Here is a 19,046-nt window from a genome sequence, read left to right as displayed (position 1 = left end):
TTACACTTCTCTATCCAATTTTCTTTCTTCCTTATATATTTTATGTATATATATATGCTTGTCTTTGTCTTACACTTTTGCTATGTATATTTCTGTTTTCTATACATGTACTGACTAGGCAAAGAGAGAAACTCTTGCAGTTGCCTAGCTACCGTTGAGAACCCGGCCAAGATACTTTGAGATCTCCTCACGGTCTCTTGCTTTTTAGGTTTGGTTCACCTAGTCCATACTCTCTGATCTCTGGTTTTTTATTTTTTTTTTAAATTTTATTTTTATCTATTTTTATCTGATTTAGAAGTCACTGATGAAACGAGCTGAAAAAATATAAAAATAAAACAACTTAACATTGGAATACGAGGTTAATGAGATTTCGGTAATTCTTTTTTTCTTCGTGAATTTACTTTTTTTATTTTTTTAAATTATTTTTGCTCATTTTTATTCTAATTTATTTATTTCTTTTTTTTTGTATTTATTTTAATGATTTTTTGTTGTTGTTTTATTGTATGCTTTTTTTTTTCGCTTCGGAGGTAGGTTTGTGGATTTTACAGAACCAGGGAGGACTTCTTATTTGCATGGGTAATGGACATCAAAAATTTAGGTCCACTTTCTTCACTAAGGTTTTATGATTTTTTTTTTTTTAATACTGTCTTTAGTCCCTTTGGAGATATTAATATTTAATGCAAAAGAAAAAAGCATTTTTAGATAATGGACCTTATAATTATTTTTGTGAAAACAGAAATAAATATATTATAAATAAAAAAATTTTTTTTTTTTTTTTCAATCAATCTTTCAAGCCAAGAAAAAAAAAAAATTTTTTTAAATAACGTGGTAGTATTGAATAAAGAAAATTAAATTGAGAAAAAAAAAATTCAGAGCTTTTTTTTAAATATTTTTTAGTTTTAGATAAACGTAATACTCGAGATTTTTTTTTTTTTTTCATAAGACAATTTTTTTCTTCACGAGATACTAGTGTCGCCCTCGGTTGGAAAATTCTGAAAAGTTCTTTAAGAAAATGCCCAACCCCTTAACTTTTCTCGATCTTCCTCAAGAACTCTTTAAGAATTTTCATCCCCCGAGGTAACATATCACAAGGGACATTTCCAACGTCGGTAAAAAGCTCACCTCGAAAAAAAAATATAAAAAATCAATACTATTTTTCTTTAAAAAAAAAAACTACAAATTCCATAATGATAAACAAATATAAAAAATTAATATAATATCAAATCCTCTATAAATAAATAATTTAAAAAAAAAAAATATATATTTTTTTTCTATAATAATCTCAAAAAAACTTCTGCCGGTAAGTGAGAAAGGAATTAAGAAAGAAATCTTAAAGAATCGTGGCGCTAGTGTAACATGAAAAAAGAAAATGAAAAAATAAAAATAAAAATAAGAAAACTCACGTCTTATAGAAATCTTTGATACCGTGGATCGTCATTTGAAATTTTTTAAATATTTCTCATGAACAAAAAAATATATCGACAATAATTAAAATGAATTTTTTTCATAAAAAATATTAACAAACACTGTATTACATGATGAATTTTAAATGATCCACAAATTAAACTATATCAATATGATAAACACTTGTATTATAAAACAAAACATATATATCATCTTTAATTTTTTTTCCACATAATGAGAAAATGGATAAGGGAATGACAGAACAAAGGAGTGACTCCCTTACGCTCGGTTAATTTAATCTAAGCAAACATCATACAGATGAAACAGTATACATTCGCGTGCAAGTACATATAGATGAGGATGAGTGAAAAGGAGGTCTATAGAAGGAGTTTAAATAGGGGTGGGTGATAGCTGTGATGAGGAATGGGGTTGTTGAGTAAAAGGGGGGAGAGGGTATGAAGTAAAGATGAAGCTAAGGAAGGAGTTTAAGAAGTGAATACTAGATATGCAACTGGGATAGAGTTAAACAGAGACAAGTGAGCTACACCTATCATTTTCATTTGAATATATATATACAAACCCCTTGAATTTTGCCAAACTATCCCTTCTCAAGATACTTGAAAAATACTGAAGAAGGCCATGGACGCTTGAGGGCATATGTATATATAGTAAACAACTCGTAACAGAAATTCAAGAAGGTCGTAGATCTAGATACATACATAAGTGTATACATGAAGTACATTCAAGCAAGTATACGATGAAAACGATGTTTAGCATGTAGATGAAGATCTTGGTAATCAAGGGCTGACTCATCCACCCAGTTATCCAACAACCCAAGGGACTCACTATGTTCAAGTTTCTCTTACTTATATTCAACACCATCCATACCAATTTCTTCACACGATTTCATCTGTCTGTGCCTTCTTGGAATTCCAAAATCTACAATTTCTTGCTTAATTAAAATTTGTATATATACAAGATTAATTTTTTTAGTCATAAATAATTCTTAGCCAGCAATGAAAATTTTTTTTTGACAATAGTTTGAGTCTGTTTCTAATTACTATGTAAATTTTAAAAATACTGTTGTATTTTCTTATGAGAATTTTTATAAAATCAAAATATTTATATTTTTTTAAATTTTGATTATATAATATATGTTAATGTATATATTTCACGAAAATATCCCTTCAACTTGATTTTATACTACCCTATAATCGTTTCTGGCAAAAAGTAATTTACCCCTTCTAAAATTCATCGGACAAAGGGTGATTTTGTATGGTAGCTTGACCGGTTTTCGATAGCATAAACGTATAGAAAAGTGGAATGAAGCTTGGTTTAGTTGGTTTAGTTGGTGTACAGACAGTGACCGGTGCTCGTTATGAGCTACTATACATTTACACAAACACACACACACACCTACACACTAATATTTTTTCTCTCTTTCATCCCTTTTCACTTTGTTCATGAGGCTTTTCTCATCTGTCTCTTGCATCCCTCATTTTATACTGCACATACATAGATGACAGTGTACATGTTGACTAGAATAAATGTACAGACATGTGCGAAACGAGTATATTGCGTTGGAAAACCACCTCGTGTGTTCACCATGATGTGAGTCTAAAAAATAAAAAATAAAAAATAAAAAAACCAAAGACAACATGTATGCATGTGTGTGGCTTAAAACAACTTTACTTTTTTTTTTTTTTTTGGCTTTTTTTATCTCGTATGTAGAGCTCTAGGACATTTTAACTTTTTATTTTTATTATTATGATTATTTTCCACCACGTCCGGTGGTGTTATCGCTTTCAGGTTTCACCTCATGTAGGTTTACCTCAAAAATTTTTATTTATTTTTTTTTTATTATCAATACAAAAGCATTAATCTATTCTGCTATTTTTAATAATATACTTTTTTTTCCAAATTATTATTTTTAGTTTTTTTAAAATGATAAAGATAATATTATAGAGTAACAAGAAATTGTTATGGCTAGCTGAGCAAGTAAATGAGCCGTGTTGATCATTTGGTTGAGTTCATGATACCTAAAAGCCATATATATTTGACATTTACTAGTCACTATTCGCCATTTACTCCAATGCAATTCTCCATACTCGATTATCTGAATTCTACTGCAATGTTCTCTTTAACAAAATTATACATATATGTTAATGTTCAAGTTATAACACACACATATATTTATATAAACTAACACACTCATGTGGTTCAACTAAATCCTCAACTTGTCTGACTATTCGTATACTAACATCACTTGTACTTTATATTCTCATAATATATTTATTATTAATTTTCTTCTTGATTCTCCTCTAATATACTATTTTATATTTCTTTTATTTTTGTTGAAATATTTCTTACTAACAAACCACTTTAATACGTTGCAATTTAATTAAAAAACTTTGAATAAGATAAAAATAATAATATACATATATATATTTTGATTTATTGCTGGTGCTTAAATTTAGAAATAAAATTGTACAGGGCACAATTGTTTAATTAAATCTTTCAACGAAATTTGCATATACCTCTGTTTGAATCCTTTCATGAACCCCTTTAACTCAGTGTGTTGTTATTTTGTCTTCTCACTTATATTGTTGTTGAAAAGCTTTGGGTTTTGAAAATCCTTTTGTCGTGATTTACACTGTTATTTTGTGTGTTATACTGGAAGAAGAAAATTGTTTAAACACGTCCACACAGTTTGAGGATTTAACAGAGTTAAGGAATATATATGGAATAATGGTAATGTTTTGGCAATCTAGAATGACACTGGCTAAACTTGATTAATACATGTTAATCTTTAAAACAGACAAAAAAAACATCAAGTTAATATTTTTTTATTTTTTTTATTTTTTTGTATTTTTTAAATACAATTTTTTTTTTTTTTCAGCTCGGTCAAAAACTACGACAACAAGTCAGTAGATATGTTAGATTAGAAATTATCATTGAAATTGGTAATATTTCCTGAAGATTTGTATTTTTTTTTAAATTTAATTTTTCGGTAATTTTGAAGCAGACTTAATTAAATTTAAATAAAAAAAATATATACCTCAATAAATAATAATAAAAATAAAAAAATTAAATAATATACTTAATTTTTTAAAATAAATATTGCACATTGTTGAAAATTTTTTATAACATAAATATACTATGAAACGTCAAAAAAATAAAAATGACATTTAAAAATAAAAAAAAAATTTTTTTTATGTTTGTTGTCCAGGGTTATGGACTCAGCAATTGCAATCTATATATACAATATTATTTACATACTTCAGTCTCACGTTGACATGCTTTCATTGTTTAATTTTTTTTCAATTTTTTTTTTAATTTTTTTTTTTGGCATATAATGACACAGCATGCAATACTCATTTCTATTATTATTTTTTTTTTTTTTAAATATATTTATTTTGTTTATTAATTTACCTTTTTTCTTTTAATGTTTTTTTTTTTTTTTTTGACACTTTAAAAAGAAAATAAAATGAATCCAATTTATAACAGTAAAATTGCATTTTGACTATTTATCAAATAGTCTCACATCATGTCTACAAAATCAATATATTTAAATCAATATATAATTCCCAAGATTATTTGACTTTTTTCATAATATTTGTTTTTTTTTTTTTTTTCTATTTTGAATTTCATTGTCATTAATATTTCATAAATTATTATTTATTCACCAAGCACCAATTTCACCTTATTTAAACAACAACAATCATTGTCCATTTAATTATTATTATTAATATCAATATTATTAATTTATTAAATTAATTAATTAGATTGTTTGTTTTTTAATAAGGTCGCCAAACATTATTATCAGGTCTTACCTCTTCTTGTCTCACATTTACATTGCAACTTTCAGTGACAGCTGTTTGTTCTGGACTCTCAGAATTTTGAAATTGATTACCATATATTTGTGAATATAATATACTCGGTAATACACCAGGTGTTGGAAAATAATTACCATAATTTTGTCCAAAGCCTTCTTCATGAACAGGACTATCTGTTGCATTTGAATCAGTTGATAATGATCGTGGTGATACATAATCCTGATACCTTTGACTTGTTGTACCGGACATAAGAGTACTAAGTGGATCAAGTGAATCTGATTGTCCAGGTGTTGTTGTATCTGGTACTACTGTAATTAAATTTCATTTTATAAAATTTAATTCTTATTTTTATTTATCTTAATTATCGTCATTTGATAATTAGACTGTAGTCGTCAAATGAATAATAGAAAAATTATTTTACGAATAATTTTTCAAGTCAAATTTTGAATAATTATTTTTTAAGAAAATAATAATTTACATGCTTTTAATGTACTTACATGATGAAACAGCTGCAAATGCATCTTGTTGATTGGTACGATTTGAATTACCAGTTGTTACTGTTGATCCAGCAGTTGAATCAGGTGCTGTTGGTGTATTCATTGTCGTTGTACCAGTAAAAGACGTCAATGATGAGGCAGGAGGTGGTGGTGGTGGTGGAGGTGGTGGAGGAGGTGGAAATGGTGATTGTGCTGCACATGATGATAATGGTCCTGGTAAATAACCAGCATAACCAGCTGTACTACCATAGCCCCAAGAATTACCAGCTGTCAATCCAAATTGAGACATATCTGATGTTCGAAAAAAAAAAAAAAAAAAAAAAAATCATAAACAAACATATGTCATACGCACATAAAATTGTACAAATAAATCAAAAAAATTTTATTTGACATCTCTTTGTCATTGTGATGATCAATCAGTCAAATTTTAAATCTTTTTTTGTCTTTCATATATTGACAGTATATTTTTTAGTGGATTTTCAATATTTTGAAATGGAATTTTTACAATGAAACATATATAAATTGATGGTATGAGGTTAACATTGACTGTGGACAGTCAAAAAATAAAAAATAAAAAAGCAGATAGATAGATATAGTTAAAAAAAAAAAAAGAGTGAAAAGGGTGATCATGATGGTTAGGATGTAGATGAGGGTGTACAACTACTACAACTATACCAGTTAGTACTGTATATGGTGTTCATGTGGAGTGAGGAGAGACTCTGGTAAAGTTACGAGATCAAAGGGTTGGTCATCTCTGTGTGTAGCATACTACGGCCAACTCAAATAACCGAGAGTCCACTGGCCCGTCGTGGCTGGACTAACCCTAAATACTAAAACCCAAGCTACTGCTGCAATGCTTTTATTTCTATCTCATTTTGGCATTTGAATTTTCATGTTAATCTCTTGTTTCTCTCTCTCTTGTCTCTCCCTAGTTACTACCCTCCTAACTTTCTCTTCCATGGTCCATCAAACGTTCTAGTTTCAGATACTAACGAATTCTTTGCAATCCCGGAGAAGCTTTTTTTTTTTTCATTTTCATTTTTTATATAATTTTTTTTTTTTTTTGCATTCATTTACCCTCGGCAAGTTTCTCAATATAGCTCAATGCTGTCAGTTTGTGGGACTTGCAAAATAAATTCAAATCGATTAGTGGATAATTTTTTTAACAATATGAACATTCAGACATAACTGAACGTCAATTTAATGAGCGAATAAAAAAAAAAACCATTATGTTATATCGCTTAAACAATATAAACGTTAACATCGATAAAACAAGAATATTTAAATAAAAAAAAAGAAAAAAAAATTAAAATAAGTAAAATATTCGTATATGGCTGAATTTTTTATTGTTAAATATACCTCTTTTCTATCGGAGAATTTTTCTGAACGTGCGTTTTATTAATTTGAAGCCATCTCAGAAAATTCATTAAATATTTTTAGGCAAACGAGCATATGTTTACACAAACTCGACAGTGGAATTTTTTTTCATTTTTTTTTATTTTTTTTGCCATTCCTTGTTTAAATTTTATCCTCAATTTTTTATTTAAACTTTTTTTATTTCTTATTTTTTTTATTATATATATATATATTTTATTTGAATTAATTAATTTATTATTATTTTGTTGGTTTTTTTTTTTTATTTTGATAGAAGCTAAAAGCCAAACTACAGTGGAAGCATATATTAACGTGAGAATTTAGTAGATGCGCGTGAGTTACACAGAGAGTGAGAGTCAGATATATGTACAGAAGGGTTGAAGAGATGCAAAACCCGCGGGGGCCGTCTGGCACAAGCCCTTTAATATAATATTTAATCTAGCTTTGAACAGGCTTGTGGTTACAAGCAGGGCGGAAAGCCTCTGGGCGAGAGTTGTGTGGCAAAATATATACGAATATTTAGATATTGTAAGTAGAAAAAAGAAATAGAAAAAACTAGAAAAAAAAAAAAATAATAAATATATAAATAAATATAAAAGGAAAAGATAAAGAGTATATAGATGAAAGAAGAGTTAAATAGAAAAATAAAAAAAAAATTCTAGGTCAATATATTGAAATTAATATTGTTAATAAATTAAATTAATTTTGACTTACTTTGACAATTTCCAGGCATTGCATGACGAAATGAAGATAATGGATCTCTTGGTTGAAGTGGATTTGGTAGTGGCTGAAGTGGATTTGGTAATGGTTGTAATGAATCAACGAGTGGTGATGCAAAAAATGGTGTCCCTCGTTGTGAGGCAAAGGCGAATGCATGAAATTGTTGTTGATGCCCTAAAAAAAAAACAAAAAACAATATACAAAATTATTTAATAAATTTGTTTGTAAAATTAATAATACACTGTTAATTAATTTTACTTATATTATAAATCATCTGAAAAATATTATTTTATAAATTTATCAAAAATCTACTAAGCAATTATTGAAAAGACAAAATTTTTTACGATAAAAAACAATTAAACTGGACAATCATTGACAGATAATTCCCAAAGGAGAGTATGGAAAGCCAACAAGTTGAGTTAAATATATATGTATTTTATTTTCTGTTTCGATTTTTTTATTTTTCTTTTTTATAATGTCGGCAACCCAATTAAAGATGTCCCAGCAGGCGACCAGTCAGACAAACGGTGAGTTGTATTTTATTTTTTTTATTTTTTATTCTCTGCACTTTATCGATATTTCAACTGACAATTCTCATCAAAACCGGTGCGAAAGACAAGGACAATATATAATATATACAAAGTCAAAATTCAGTGTGTCTCTGTATATATCTACTATACGCATTCAATATTATATATATCTATATACGTGATAGTATTGCCAATGATAAACTCTAAAGCGTATAGTTACAATGAAGGCACTGGAGACCATTTTAAACTAACCCATAGTCCATAAGGTGGTTTAACTGGTGTGAGTATCAGTATCCTGGCTTTCCAACATTCTCGATAATCCAATCGAAGCTCTCATTCTAACTTGACAAGCACAAAATACCTCTATATACATATATTTACTTTCCTCAGTATACATATATATTTTCCTCGATTGGTGAATGACAACGATGAAATACCTGCAGTACTCTGTTACTCATTGCCAAGCCACCAATAAACCAGGTAAATTATTTATCAAAATTACATTTTCATTGAAATGTTACGAGCAATTAATTTTACAATGTAACTATATTTTTTAATTGTAAAAAAGTAATAATAACTAGCAATAGATTGTTGACAAAAAATTATCTTGAAAGAAAGGATTTTCTAATTTCATATATTGATTTTATTGAAAGCTCTTAAGGAATCGTGTGAGATGCCAAGGGAATCCAGCCATCTGTTGTCAACGATATTTTTCTCATGTCTTGTCTTATTCCTATATATATTGAATTTAATACCACGAGATAAAAAACTTTTTATACTTCATTATGTTCAACATATAGAAAATTGTCAATTGTCTTCAATAGAGATTGACGACAATGGGATTGAAACACAAAAAATAAAAAATTATCCTGACGAATGTTTAGGATAATGAATTGCTTTCTAGAGATGTATTTTGAAAATAGCTCATTGTTTAGGTGAATTAGTTTGAGTATATAAAACCCTTTTCAATCAATTTTCCTGTGTTGGACAAGATTCATATATGGAATTGTTACCTACAGGGTGGTTACTTGAAGAAAACCAAAAGGATGCCAATGGCTAACACACCAAGAGAATGAGAGACGGGTATTTTCTATATATGTAGGGAGTTGAATGTGTAATGAATTGCTTGTTTAATTAATTACAACGGTTTTGCAGGAAAAGGGGCCAAAGTATCTAACAGTTCAAGCCAAGACTCATTTATTCTCTTGTCAAACTGCGTCCACATAAGCAACGACCAAGTCGTCCACAATGCTTTTACCAATAGGTTACTTTAATTTGAATATAACTCTTTGTTTTTTCAATAGATTGTTAAAATTTTAAATAGAAAAAACTTTTATTAATTAACGAAAAATATATTTTAAATATATTTAACAAATTACATTGAAAAAACAAAACGATATTAAAATTAAATCCTTTCATCTTAAAATTTAATGGTTCTTATCCAAATGTCTGAAATTCATCAAAGGATTTATTTTTGGTAATTTAAAGTTTTATCATGCACTTGAACTTATAAAATTTTCGTAAAATACCATAAAAAATAAACAGTAAAAAAATCAAAAGGAGATAAATTTAAATAGAAAAAAAAATAAATACTTATTCAATGATGAAAAATCAAAATCATGTAATAATATTGTAAAAAAAAAATGTGGGTGGTCGCCAGATGTGAGCGGCGGATGTTGTTTCGTTATAATTTAGAGTTCTGTTTTTACTATTTAATAGTGTTTTATTTTTAGAAAAATCATGCCTAGTGAAGTAACAAAAATAGCAAAAAGAAAAAACAATGAAAAACGATTGTAAAAATAAATTAAATTGAGTATGTTTTAAATAATGCGAAATTAATTTTACGTATTGAATTAATTAAACTGTTGGTTAATAAAAAATTCTATACTCACAATATTCTGTGAATATTTGTGTGTCTTTACTACAAAGTCAAAAATAAACACCAAGCTAATAACGAGCATTATATATGTACTTTGAAAGGGCTACATGTAAAGTATAATATTGAAGAAAAGGGTTTAGGTGAGAATGTTTGATACTATGCCAAGTTTGTTGTTGGTTGTTAACAATATGTGTTGGTAACTTATGCTTCAACATACAGCCCTTCATCAACAACTCTTAATTTTTATTCTCAATTAACTAAATTCTATATGATTTCAAATAAATAATTTTAATTTTCGTTGCTAAAACTTGAATGATTTTAAAACCACATTTGAAATATACTTGATTATTATCATAATCATTTAATAAAAATGTGATATTTAAATTGAATCAAGTATTTAATATTATTATTTTAATAAAATATGAATGATAATGCTTACAGTGATACTCACTGGTCTTGGATCTCGGTTCCCTTGGTCCATCAACAGTCACTTTTATTGCTTTTGTGTAAGTTGCAACTTGTGGTGGTGATGTTGATACTGTTATTGTCAGTGTAAAACTTTTGCCTGTTGAAAGAAAATAATTATTAGATTAATAATTTTTTAAATATGTTATTGTTGAAATATTTTTTAAAATTTTTATTTTGCATGTATATTGAAAATAAAAATTATCTATATATTTTATAACTAACAAAAAAAATTTTCAACTAAACCATTCTATCCATTAAGGTTTTTTTTAGTCAGTAAATATTCATTGTACAGGCGATTGTCGACAAAAGTTTACAAACCAGGTTATCTACTGGAACTCTGAGCTAACCAAATTAAGCTACAGTAATGTATCAGTGGATGGCTAACACACTCACATTTTACTATAACAAGTATATATACCGACACATTCAATTTATATATAGTCAATAAAATATATATTTTTCAAAATATACATTTTCATTGTTCAAAATAAATTAAATATATTTATTTAATTTAATTTCAATAAACAAAATTCAAAAAATAAATAAATATAAAATTTTAAAAAAGCCAGGGTTTTTGTAAGATCATTTTGATGATTTTGTATTATATTTTTAATACAAAATAATTGACTAAAATTTTTATTATAGAGTTGTATAGAAAAAAAAAGTAGTGTTACAAGAGAAAAAAAAAATAAAAACGCGGATATGAGAAAGTGAGAGTAAAATGAGGGTGAATAATAGTCGATCGTGTACGGGAAACGTTTAAAAAACATTGTGTTGGTTGTTGAGCATACATATTATGCTTAAAAAGACTAGACTTTAAATGGTTTTGGTGACTGGCACCGAGGGTGATACCTCCACCTTGGCTTTGCATTAATGTAAGCATCAATATAAGGTTAACATGTTATTTTTTTATTTTTATTCTTTTTACTTTTCAACATGAAATAGAAAAAAAAATTAACAAGTTAGATTTATTATTATTATATAGCGTGACTGGTCTCTTCTTGTAACCCCAGGGGATAGGTTATCACAGGAAAACGAGACGTTCGCGTGGTGAACCACTCTGTGGCCACGCTCGACACTCACTAAATTATATATATACATGTATATACTATAAATTTCATATCTATCTGTATTATCATAATGTCTGACTACTGATTACCTTACCTACTAAAACATATCACGATAATAGTAATCCAAAATTTTCATATAACGCAGAAACCAGAAGTGAGGTGTTTGAGGATAACTATATGAAGTTTGTTGAAGGGATTTAAAGGTTGAAAGGGAATTCATCTGCTGCTAGACTTTGTCATGATTCAACAGAAATTAAAGCCCTTCCATTTTGATCACAATGCATGGCTTATCGTCTATACTCCAAACTTACTCACTTTGTAAAATTAATACCTCTTTATTTATATATATAAAAAAAATTATATATAAATTTATTAACAGACGTTATTTAAAATTTAAATATTAATTAATATATTTTATTAGAATATTATTTAAAAGATTTGATAAATCACTAATTAAATCATGAATTTATTTATTTATTTTTGACAATAAGAATTGTCGTTTTATTTTTGTTATTTTGTGTTGAGATTATTTATTTTTTTTTTAAATCGAATTTCAAATTGCAAGAGGATCTAAAAAGGATCAAATTGTTAGTTAAATAGTTTTTTTTTTTTTTTTTTTTCAGAAAAAAGATACAAGAGAAATTTCAGTGGGTTTTGACAATGAAAGGTATATGAGAGTAAAATCCAGTTTCACGTCAGTCATTTGTCTGGGATTAGCTCTCAATTGTTTTTAGGAACGGGTCATAGAATTAACATAAGCTTGGATGAAGGATGTCGTTAGAAAAGACATCTTTCTAGACTTCAAGATACTTGAATATTCTTGGTGAATCCCTAAATCTTGCATCTCTTCATCATACTGATCACAAGCTATATATTTTCAACAATAAATATTTTCTATTCCCTCAAAAAAAAAAATATATAGGTATATTAAAGATATTTATATAAGAAAGAGAATGTTATTTTGATGTTGAATGCATAACTGTACTAATAACGTTAATTAAAATCCCGTTTTGAAACCCTCAATTAATATGGTCGGTATATAGTTTGGGTTGCTACTGTTAGCTGCTTTAGTACCATAGCAACCCTCTCTATATATATTGCTTGAAAAGCATCGAATGATAAATGGGGTTCAACAATATATACATATAAATAAAATAGAATAGGTTTGTGAGAAGTTGACAGTGGTAAAGAGGACAAATAAAAGCCATTACCCATTCCATTTTTAAATATGTATATACTTATACACTTTTATATATATAATAAAATACATTTTCATCAAGTATTTTGTTAAAAAAGCCACATAAAACATTTTGATTTTGTAATTTAAACCAATATTATATTCATTTTTATATGTTGGTTTCGATAATAAAATATTTAATGTAAATTTAAGGAAAAATAAGGGTCGAATTTTAAGACGTTCATGACCTACCCTTACTATATAAGAAATTCTTACTTTGAAAATGTTTTACACCCCATTTTATATAGTCTCTTATTTCCTTTTCATACTATAAACCCATGTATACTCTTTCTTGGTGAGTTTAAATGACTTTTGTCAACGAAGGGTTGTAGAAAACTTTCTTACTATATTTTGTGAATGAAAATATTTTTGTATAACATATTTTAAATTTAAATAAATTCATTCATAAAAAATTTTAAATATCATTCAAAATTTATAAATGAAATAATTTTTTATGATAAAATTTTTTGGTTAAAAAAAATTATAATAAAAATAAATATTATTATTGGAAAAAAAATTTAAAAGAAAAAATTATTTGTTTTTATTAAAAATAATTTAATTGTTAGATTAAAAAAAATTATCATTTAGTTGAGGAAAAATTTTGTTTATGAGTGTAATATTGTGGTCAATTCTCAACTGGCACCGTGGCTTAGTTGGCAAAGCGCCTGTCTAGTAAACAGGAGATCGGGAGTTCGATTCTCCCCGGGGCCTCATTCGGTGAATGGAGAATTTATTTTTTGTTTTTTTTTTTCGTTTTTTTTTTACCGACGGAATATGATAATTATTTTAAGCTTAAATCTTTGTTATTTATTTTAAATAAAACATTGGGGTATTTTTAAAAAATAAATACAAAAATAGAGCTTACCTCTACCACTTCTACCGACGAATCGTAAATCATTAAATTTAGCAACTTGATTTTTCATTAATGCTGTGGAATTTCTTAATTCAGCACAACAATTTTCATCATTACCAGCTCTGACAGTAACAAGTGTACCATCACCAACATCACCAAGTGCCACAACTTTGAATGCCGTTGGTAATGTTTTATTTGATCTCCAATGTGCTGGTAATATTGTGCAAACAAGATGAGGTGATCCTGAATTTTAAATCATTCACATTTTCATTTATAAATTAAAAAAAATATATATAAAAACAAAATTCGATAATGAAAGCTTGACAATAAATATCAAATTTTCTTCAAGCAATTATTTACCTGTTTTGACAAGTTCTCCAGGATGATGTTCACCATGAAAATCACCAAGTGTTCTTTCCGTAAGTATATCAGTTGTCATTTTAGTGTATGCATCAGTTAATGGTGATACCCCGGATTCTGGTGATGCCGCCGTTCCGGGTGCTGATGCTCCAGTTAATTGCATTCTGTTATTATTTGTACTAGTACTATCAATTGTTTCACTTGAGTCAGCATCAACAACAGATCTCACTGTATTATTATTTACTGTAACTGTGGCACCAGCACCAACACCAGGACCGTTACAACGGCCGAATATATCCATAGGCAATCAAGACATTTGTTATCATCACAACAGTGACTCAGACAGTCTACAATGTAACATCATTAAAACGTTGTTAATCACTTTGTCAATCCGACGGATATTTATATATCTTTCTATATTGTTGATTATATATTTAATAATTCAACTAATTTTTTTACTTTTTATTTTCATTTTTTAATGTCTCTATTGATAATTTATTTTATTTTCTCATTATCAATCACATCTCAAACTGAAATTAAAAATAAAAAATATATTTAATTATAATTTAATCGAGAAAATTAAAAATTTATTATTATTAAAATAGTAATCAAAATTTAAATTAGATATAATTTTTTTTCTTCAATTATTAAAAGCTCATTTTATGATATTATTATTTTATTTTTCATGTGTGACGTCACAGTTCATTCAGTATTTTTTTTCGAATGTCATTCGGCGTGACACGCGGTTCTACGGATGTTTAAAACGTAGGGGAAACACGAAAGAATGGACATAAAGAGAAAAAAATAAAATAAAAAAAAATGTGAGTGAGGGATGGAATCGAGGGGAAAAATACGTGGATCAACGAGAGATTGTTAATAGTGGGGATGGGATTGAAAAAAAATAGGGGCAAAAAAAAAAAGGCGCGATGGCACGATTCAAATTCCCCTACGTATATACACACAGTGACTGTATACGCACGAATACCGCGTGTCAATCTGACACGTGGTTATACTTTTGTATTTTTGTTTTCTTCTAAATAATTACTATTATATTTCTATTTTATGTTTGAAAAAAATTGCAAATACATAAAGTGATAAAAAATGATGAGAAATTTAATTTTAAAATTTAATTATTCGAGGGTAATAATAGTTAACTAAAAAATACTATTAATTATTGAGGTAATGAAATTTTTTTTTGAATTTAAAACAAATTCTATTGTATTATTTTTAAATAAATAATTTCTTGCGACGCGACGGCTAAGAATACACCGCTTCTCTTTGCATTAAAATCTCTTTTAAAATATATTTTTCTATACATGAAAAAAAACTTTTTTATTTTCCCATTGAAATTTAAATAAATATATATTTTTTTTTCTTTCAACTAACCAATTATTGGCTTCCATTGTTAATATAAATATTCCATTAAATTAAAAATCACAATTCACAAAATTATTATTTTAATACATTTCAATAAAACTCAGTATTAAAATTCATATCAAATTAATTCTTTATAACTTTAATCAATATCAGAAATTATTGATTAAACTTTCATTCACACTGCACTTCTATTATAATTTCATATAAAAAAACAAAAAAACTATATGAAACACAATGCACAATAATCACTTGTTTAATCACCGAAAAAAAAAACAAAAACAAAATCACTAAAAGCTCTATTTTAAAGCTCTCGACAACATTAATAACAAAAAATAAATAAACAATAAATTCACTAAAATTATTACTATAATTTTTACTTTTAAACAATCAAATTAAAATGATAATTAAATGCTTCGAAAAAAAAAAAAAACGAAATGATTAATGAACTTTCGATATTTTGTTGATTAAATAAATAAATAATTATTAAATATTTAAATACAAATATATATTCTAGAAACAGTTGTGTATCTGAGAATGTTCGATGGGCCACTAACTATAATTTTGGGGCGGTACGTATGAGGCAACAGCCGTTGACGCACTGGTCCATGCCAACACACGCAGCATCCCCCTCTTTTAACTCTCATCCTTCTGTCCTCTTTCACAACTATACCTCCATCTCCTCTCCACCTCTTTTTATTCTTCTTCTATATCCACCCTTTTTACCCCCTTTACTATTTTGACCCCCTTTTTCCCCCTTTTGCTCTATACCCCACCACAGAACCGCACACTGCTTCCACCACTATACCACCCTTTCGTATTACCCAATTCTATAATATTTCTATCTTTTACTATCCTCACTTGAACAACACTGTTATATCTTTCTCATTTTAATTGTACTACATACATATATGCATCACATTTTCATTTTATATCAAATGCTTGTATTTTATCCTTATTTAACACTCATCAACTTTGTCATTTTGTCTTTTTATTTAACTCGTTTAAAATATAGTATATAGTATATGTATACCTACTAGTTTGGTCAGTTTAATTTTAAAACTTAATTTTATTTATTCATCAATAATTAAAAATAATTTTATTACGCAATGATAATGTATATTATTATTTTGTTTTTTTTTTCGAATGAAAAATAAAAAAATGTAAAAACAATTTGTGTGTAATTTTGATAAAGATAGATATGGTAGTTTCAGTTGAGTAGTTTGGCAGGGAAATCCGGCGTGACAAACAACGAAATGTACGAAATCGTCCCGCTTGTGTGTTACTTCTATCGTTGTATTGACAAACGACCTAACGCGCCCTCATACCATGACCTCCTCCTCCTCCTCCTCCACCTACTCTCACTCATTCTCTCTACAATTTATCCACCAACTAACATACACATATTTAGTTATATATATAACTATATGTTTATATATGTGTTAACGTTGTTCTCACATTCGACGAGATTCCGAATTATCTCTGTTGGAAGCTTGTCAATGCAAATGCTGTACGTACATTCAATTACAGCTCGTCACGCTTCGATCAACGTATCCCTTCACGTTTCTCATCAAATCAAGACAACGATGATGATTTGATTTCAATTTTATATATACACAAATATTAAAAATTTTTAAAACAAAAAAAAAATACACTTGTTTATCAATTATCATATCAATATAGCCACTGACAAAAATCATAAATCACTTGTCAGACATTTTAATTATTTTCTTTTTTTTTTTAAATATATTTATAAATAATTTTTTAACAATTAATTAAAATTTACTAAATAATTTTTTGGATATATTTATAAAAGAAAAATAATAAAAATTAAATTGATAAAAAATATTCAGAGTAATTGGTAACGTTTAATTATGTTCCACGACAAACACTGGGTGGTTTTATAAAAATATATTTTAAAATAAAATTAAAAAAAAAAAGCAGTGAATATATAAATATACACATTGTAAGGTTAAAAGTATACTAACAACAACCAGTCAAACGTATTCATACAAGTGTATATACAAAAGTATATACACTTGCAAATAAAAAGAAAAAGCATTATTATTATTTTTTTTTCTTGCTTGAATATACTTTAACGTTTGATCATTACCACTATACAGTCATCTCATTTTATCAGTATAATATTTGATATATATTTTACCTTGTCTTTTTGCCTATAGATGTTCTTAGTTTAAACGAAGCATATTGCCACAACCCTTCCACGATTTCATTTACCCCTAACTTGCGGGTTAAGACCGCCCTTCTATCTACCTTTACTTTGGTTACGTACTAACTCACATTTTCCCCACTCTATATTATATTCTACCACCAATCCAAGGCATACCGTGATAACAGCAGTTGTTGGTGTAGTTGAAGAAACCCCGAGAGGAGTCAAAACATGTGTAACATGCAGCCTTGATTACATGCGGCCATGTAAAAATTATTATTATTATTATTAATACTGAAATATTATTTTTTTTATTTTATTTTTCATTTTTTTTTTCAAATTTTATTTATATAATTTTTCATTCTATTTAAAATCTACTTGCGAATAGCAGCGCCACATCGACGAGCTTGCAAACCATACGAGGCATATATGCGACCACTACTTTTATATCTTGTTTTTTCTATTTTATTTTTTCCCCCACAATTTCATCCCCTTTTAGGATATCAGCAAAAAACTTTTCTGTATTTTTCACATTTATATTTTTTATCGACAAAAACCAACTGTCGGTAAAACGGTGAATTTTTATATTTTTCAAATAATTTTTTTAAAAAATTCCCTAGATTGATTTTATCAATTGAGCTTTTTTTATCTGTATGTATACATTTTTATCTACATATATATTTACATATGCATGTGGTAAATTAAACAAAAATTTATATATATATCTATATATTTAGCGTTAAAAAAAAAAATATTTGAAATATATTTTTAATAAATTTTTATTACTGCGTATGAAATAATTTGTTATGTGGTTGAATGAGTAAAATTTAAATTACTAAATATATATGTTGTTATAATAGGTCACTCGAATAAACTGCGAGGCTGAGTGAAAATTAAATTTATTTCAATCAGTCATCAATATTGGAGTTTATTAATTAACAGTCAATATACAATTTGTATTTTACGTTATTGTTTTTTCATTTTTTTTCTTTTTTGATATATTATTTTTCAATAATTGAAAGAGTATTTTATTTGATAAAATATATATATTTGATTTGAGTATTTAGTGATGATGTTGATAATTAATTAATGAGATATTTTAATTGATTGAAAAACCTAGATATGATGATGTATGGAAAATAGTAATCGTGGCCGTTCTACAACTGGTTTTCTTGGTATTTGGTTGAAACGAGGCTAACCACAGAATCGGATGCAAGATGGCAAAAGTAATTTAAGGGTAAGAGTGAGATAGTTTTCTACAAGGGGCGGATCTT

At 27.2% G+C, this 19,046-nt stretch overlaps 1 protein-coding gene and 1 non-coding gene across 7 annotated transcripts in view; one reads left to right on the top strand and one right to left on the bottom strand.

Moving 5' to 3' along the window:
- Positions 1–4,535: 4,535 nt before the first annotated feature.
- LOC122849899 (runt-related transcription factor 1-like) overlaps positions 4,536–19,046 on the bottom strand; it is a 76,810-nt gene continuing 62,299 nt past the window's right edge. The window contains exons 1-7 of one of the 6 annotated variants that reach the window (XM_044148801.1): positions 15,615–16,260; positions 14,229–14,575; positions 13,881–14,111; positions 10,680–10,805; positions 7,826–8,005; positions 5,738–6,028; positions 4,837–5,548 (exon numbers count right to left, since the gene is read on the bottom strand). In XM_044148801.1, coding sequence (XP_044004736.1) covers positions 5,202–5,548; positions 5,738–6,028; positions 7,826–8,005; positions 10,680–10,805; positions 13,881–14,111; positions 14,229–14,529 — 1,476 coding nt within the window. In that variant the 5' untranslated portion in view covers positions 14,530–14,575; positions 15,615–16,260 and the 3' untranslated portion in view covers positions 4,837–5,201. Of the gene's footprint in view, positions 5,549–5,737; positions 6,029–7,825; positions 8,006–10,679; positions 10,806–13,880; positions 14,112–14,228; positions 14,759–15,614; positions 16,261–19,046 lie in introns of those variants that run through there. The other 5 variants (XM_044148799.1, XM_044148804.1, XM_044148802.1 and 2 more) reach the window with 5 other exon arrangements.
- On the top strand, positions 13,654–13,726 carry Trnat-agu. Its single transcript has one exon. It is a non-coding gene; the product is annotated as a tRNA-Thr (tRNA).

The sequence above is a fragment of the Aphidius gifuensis genome, linkage group LG2 (genome assembly GCF_014905175.1).
Source record: "Aphidius gifuensis isolate YNYX2018 linkage group LG2, ASM1490517v1, whole genome shotgun sequence".
In the NCBI taxonomy this organism is placed as follows: Eukaryota; Metazoa; Arthropoda; class Insecta; order Hymenoptera; family Braconidae; genus Aphidius; species Aphidius gifuensis.
The sequence above is the reverse complement of the archived record's forward strand: the minus strand, read 5'-3'. Positions and strand labels throughout refer to the sequence as shown.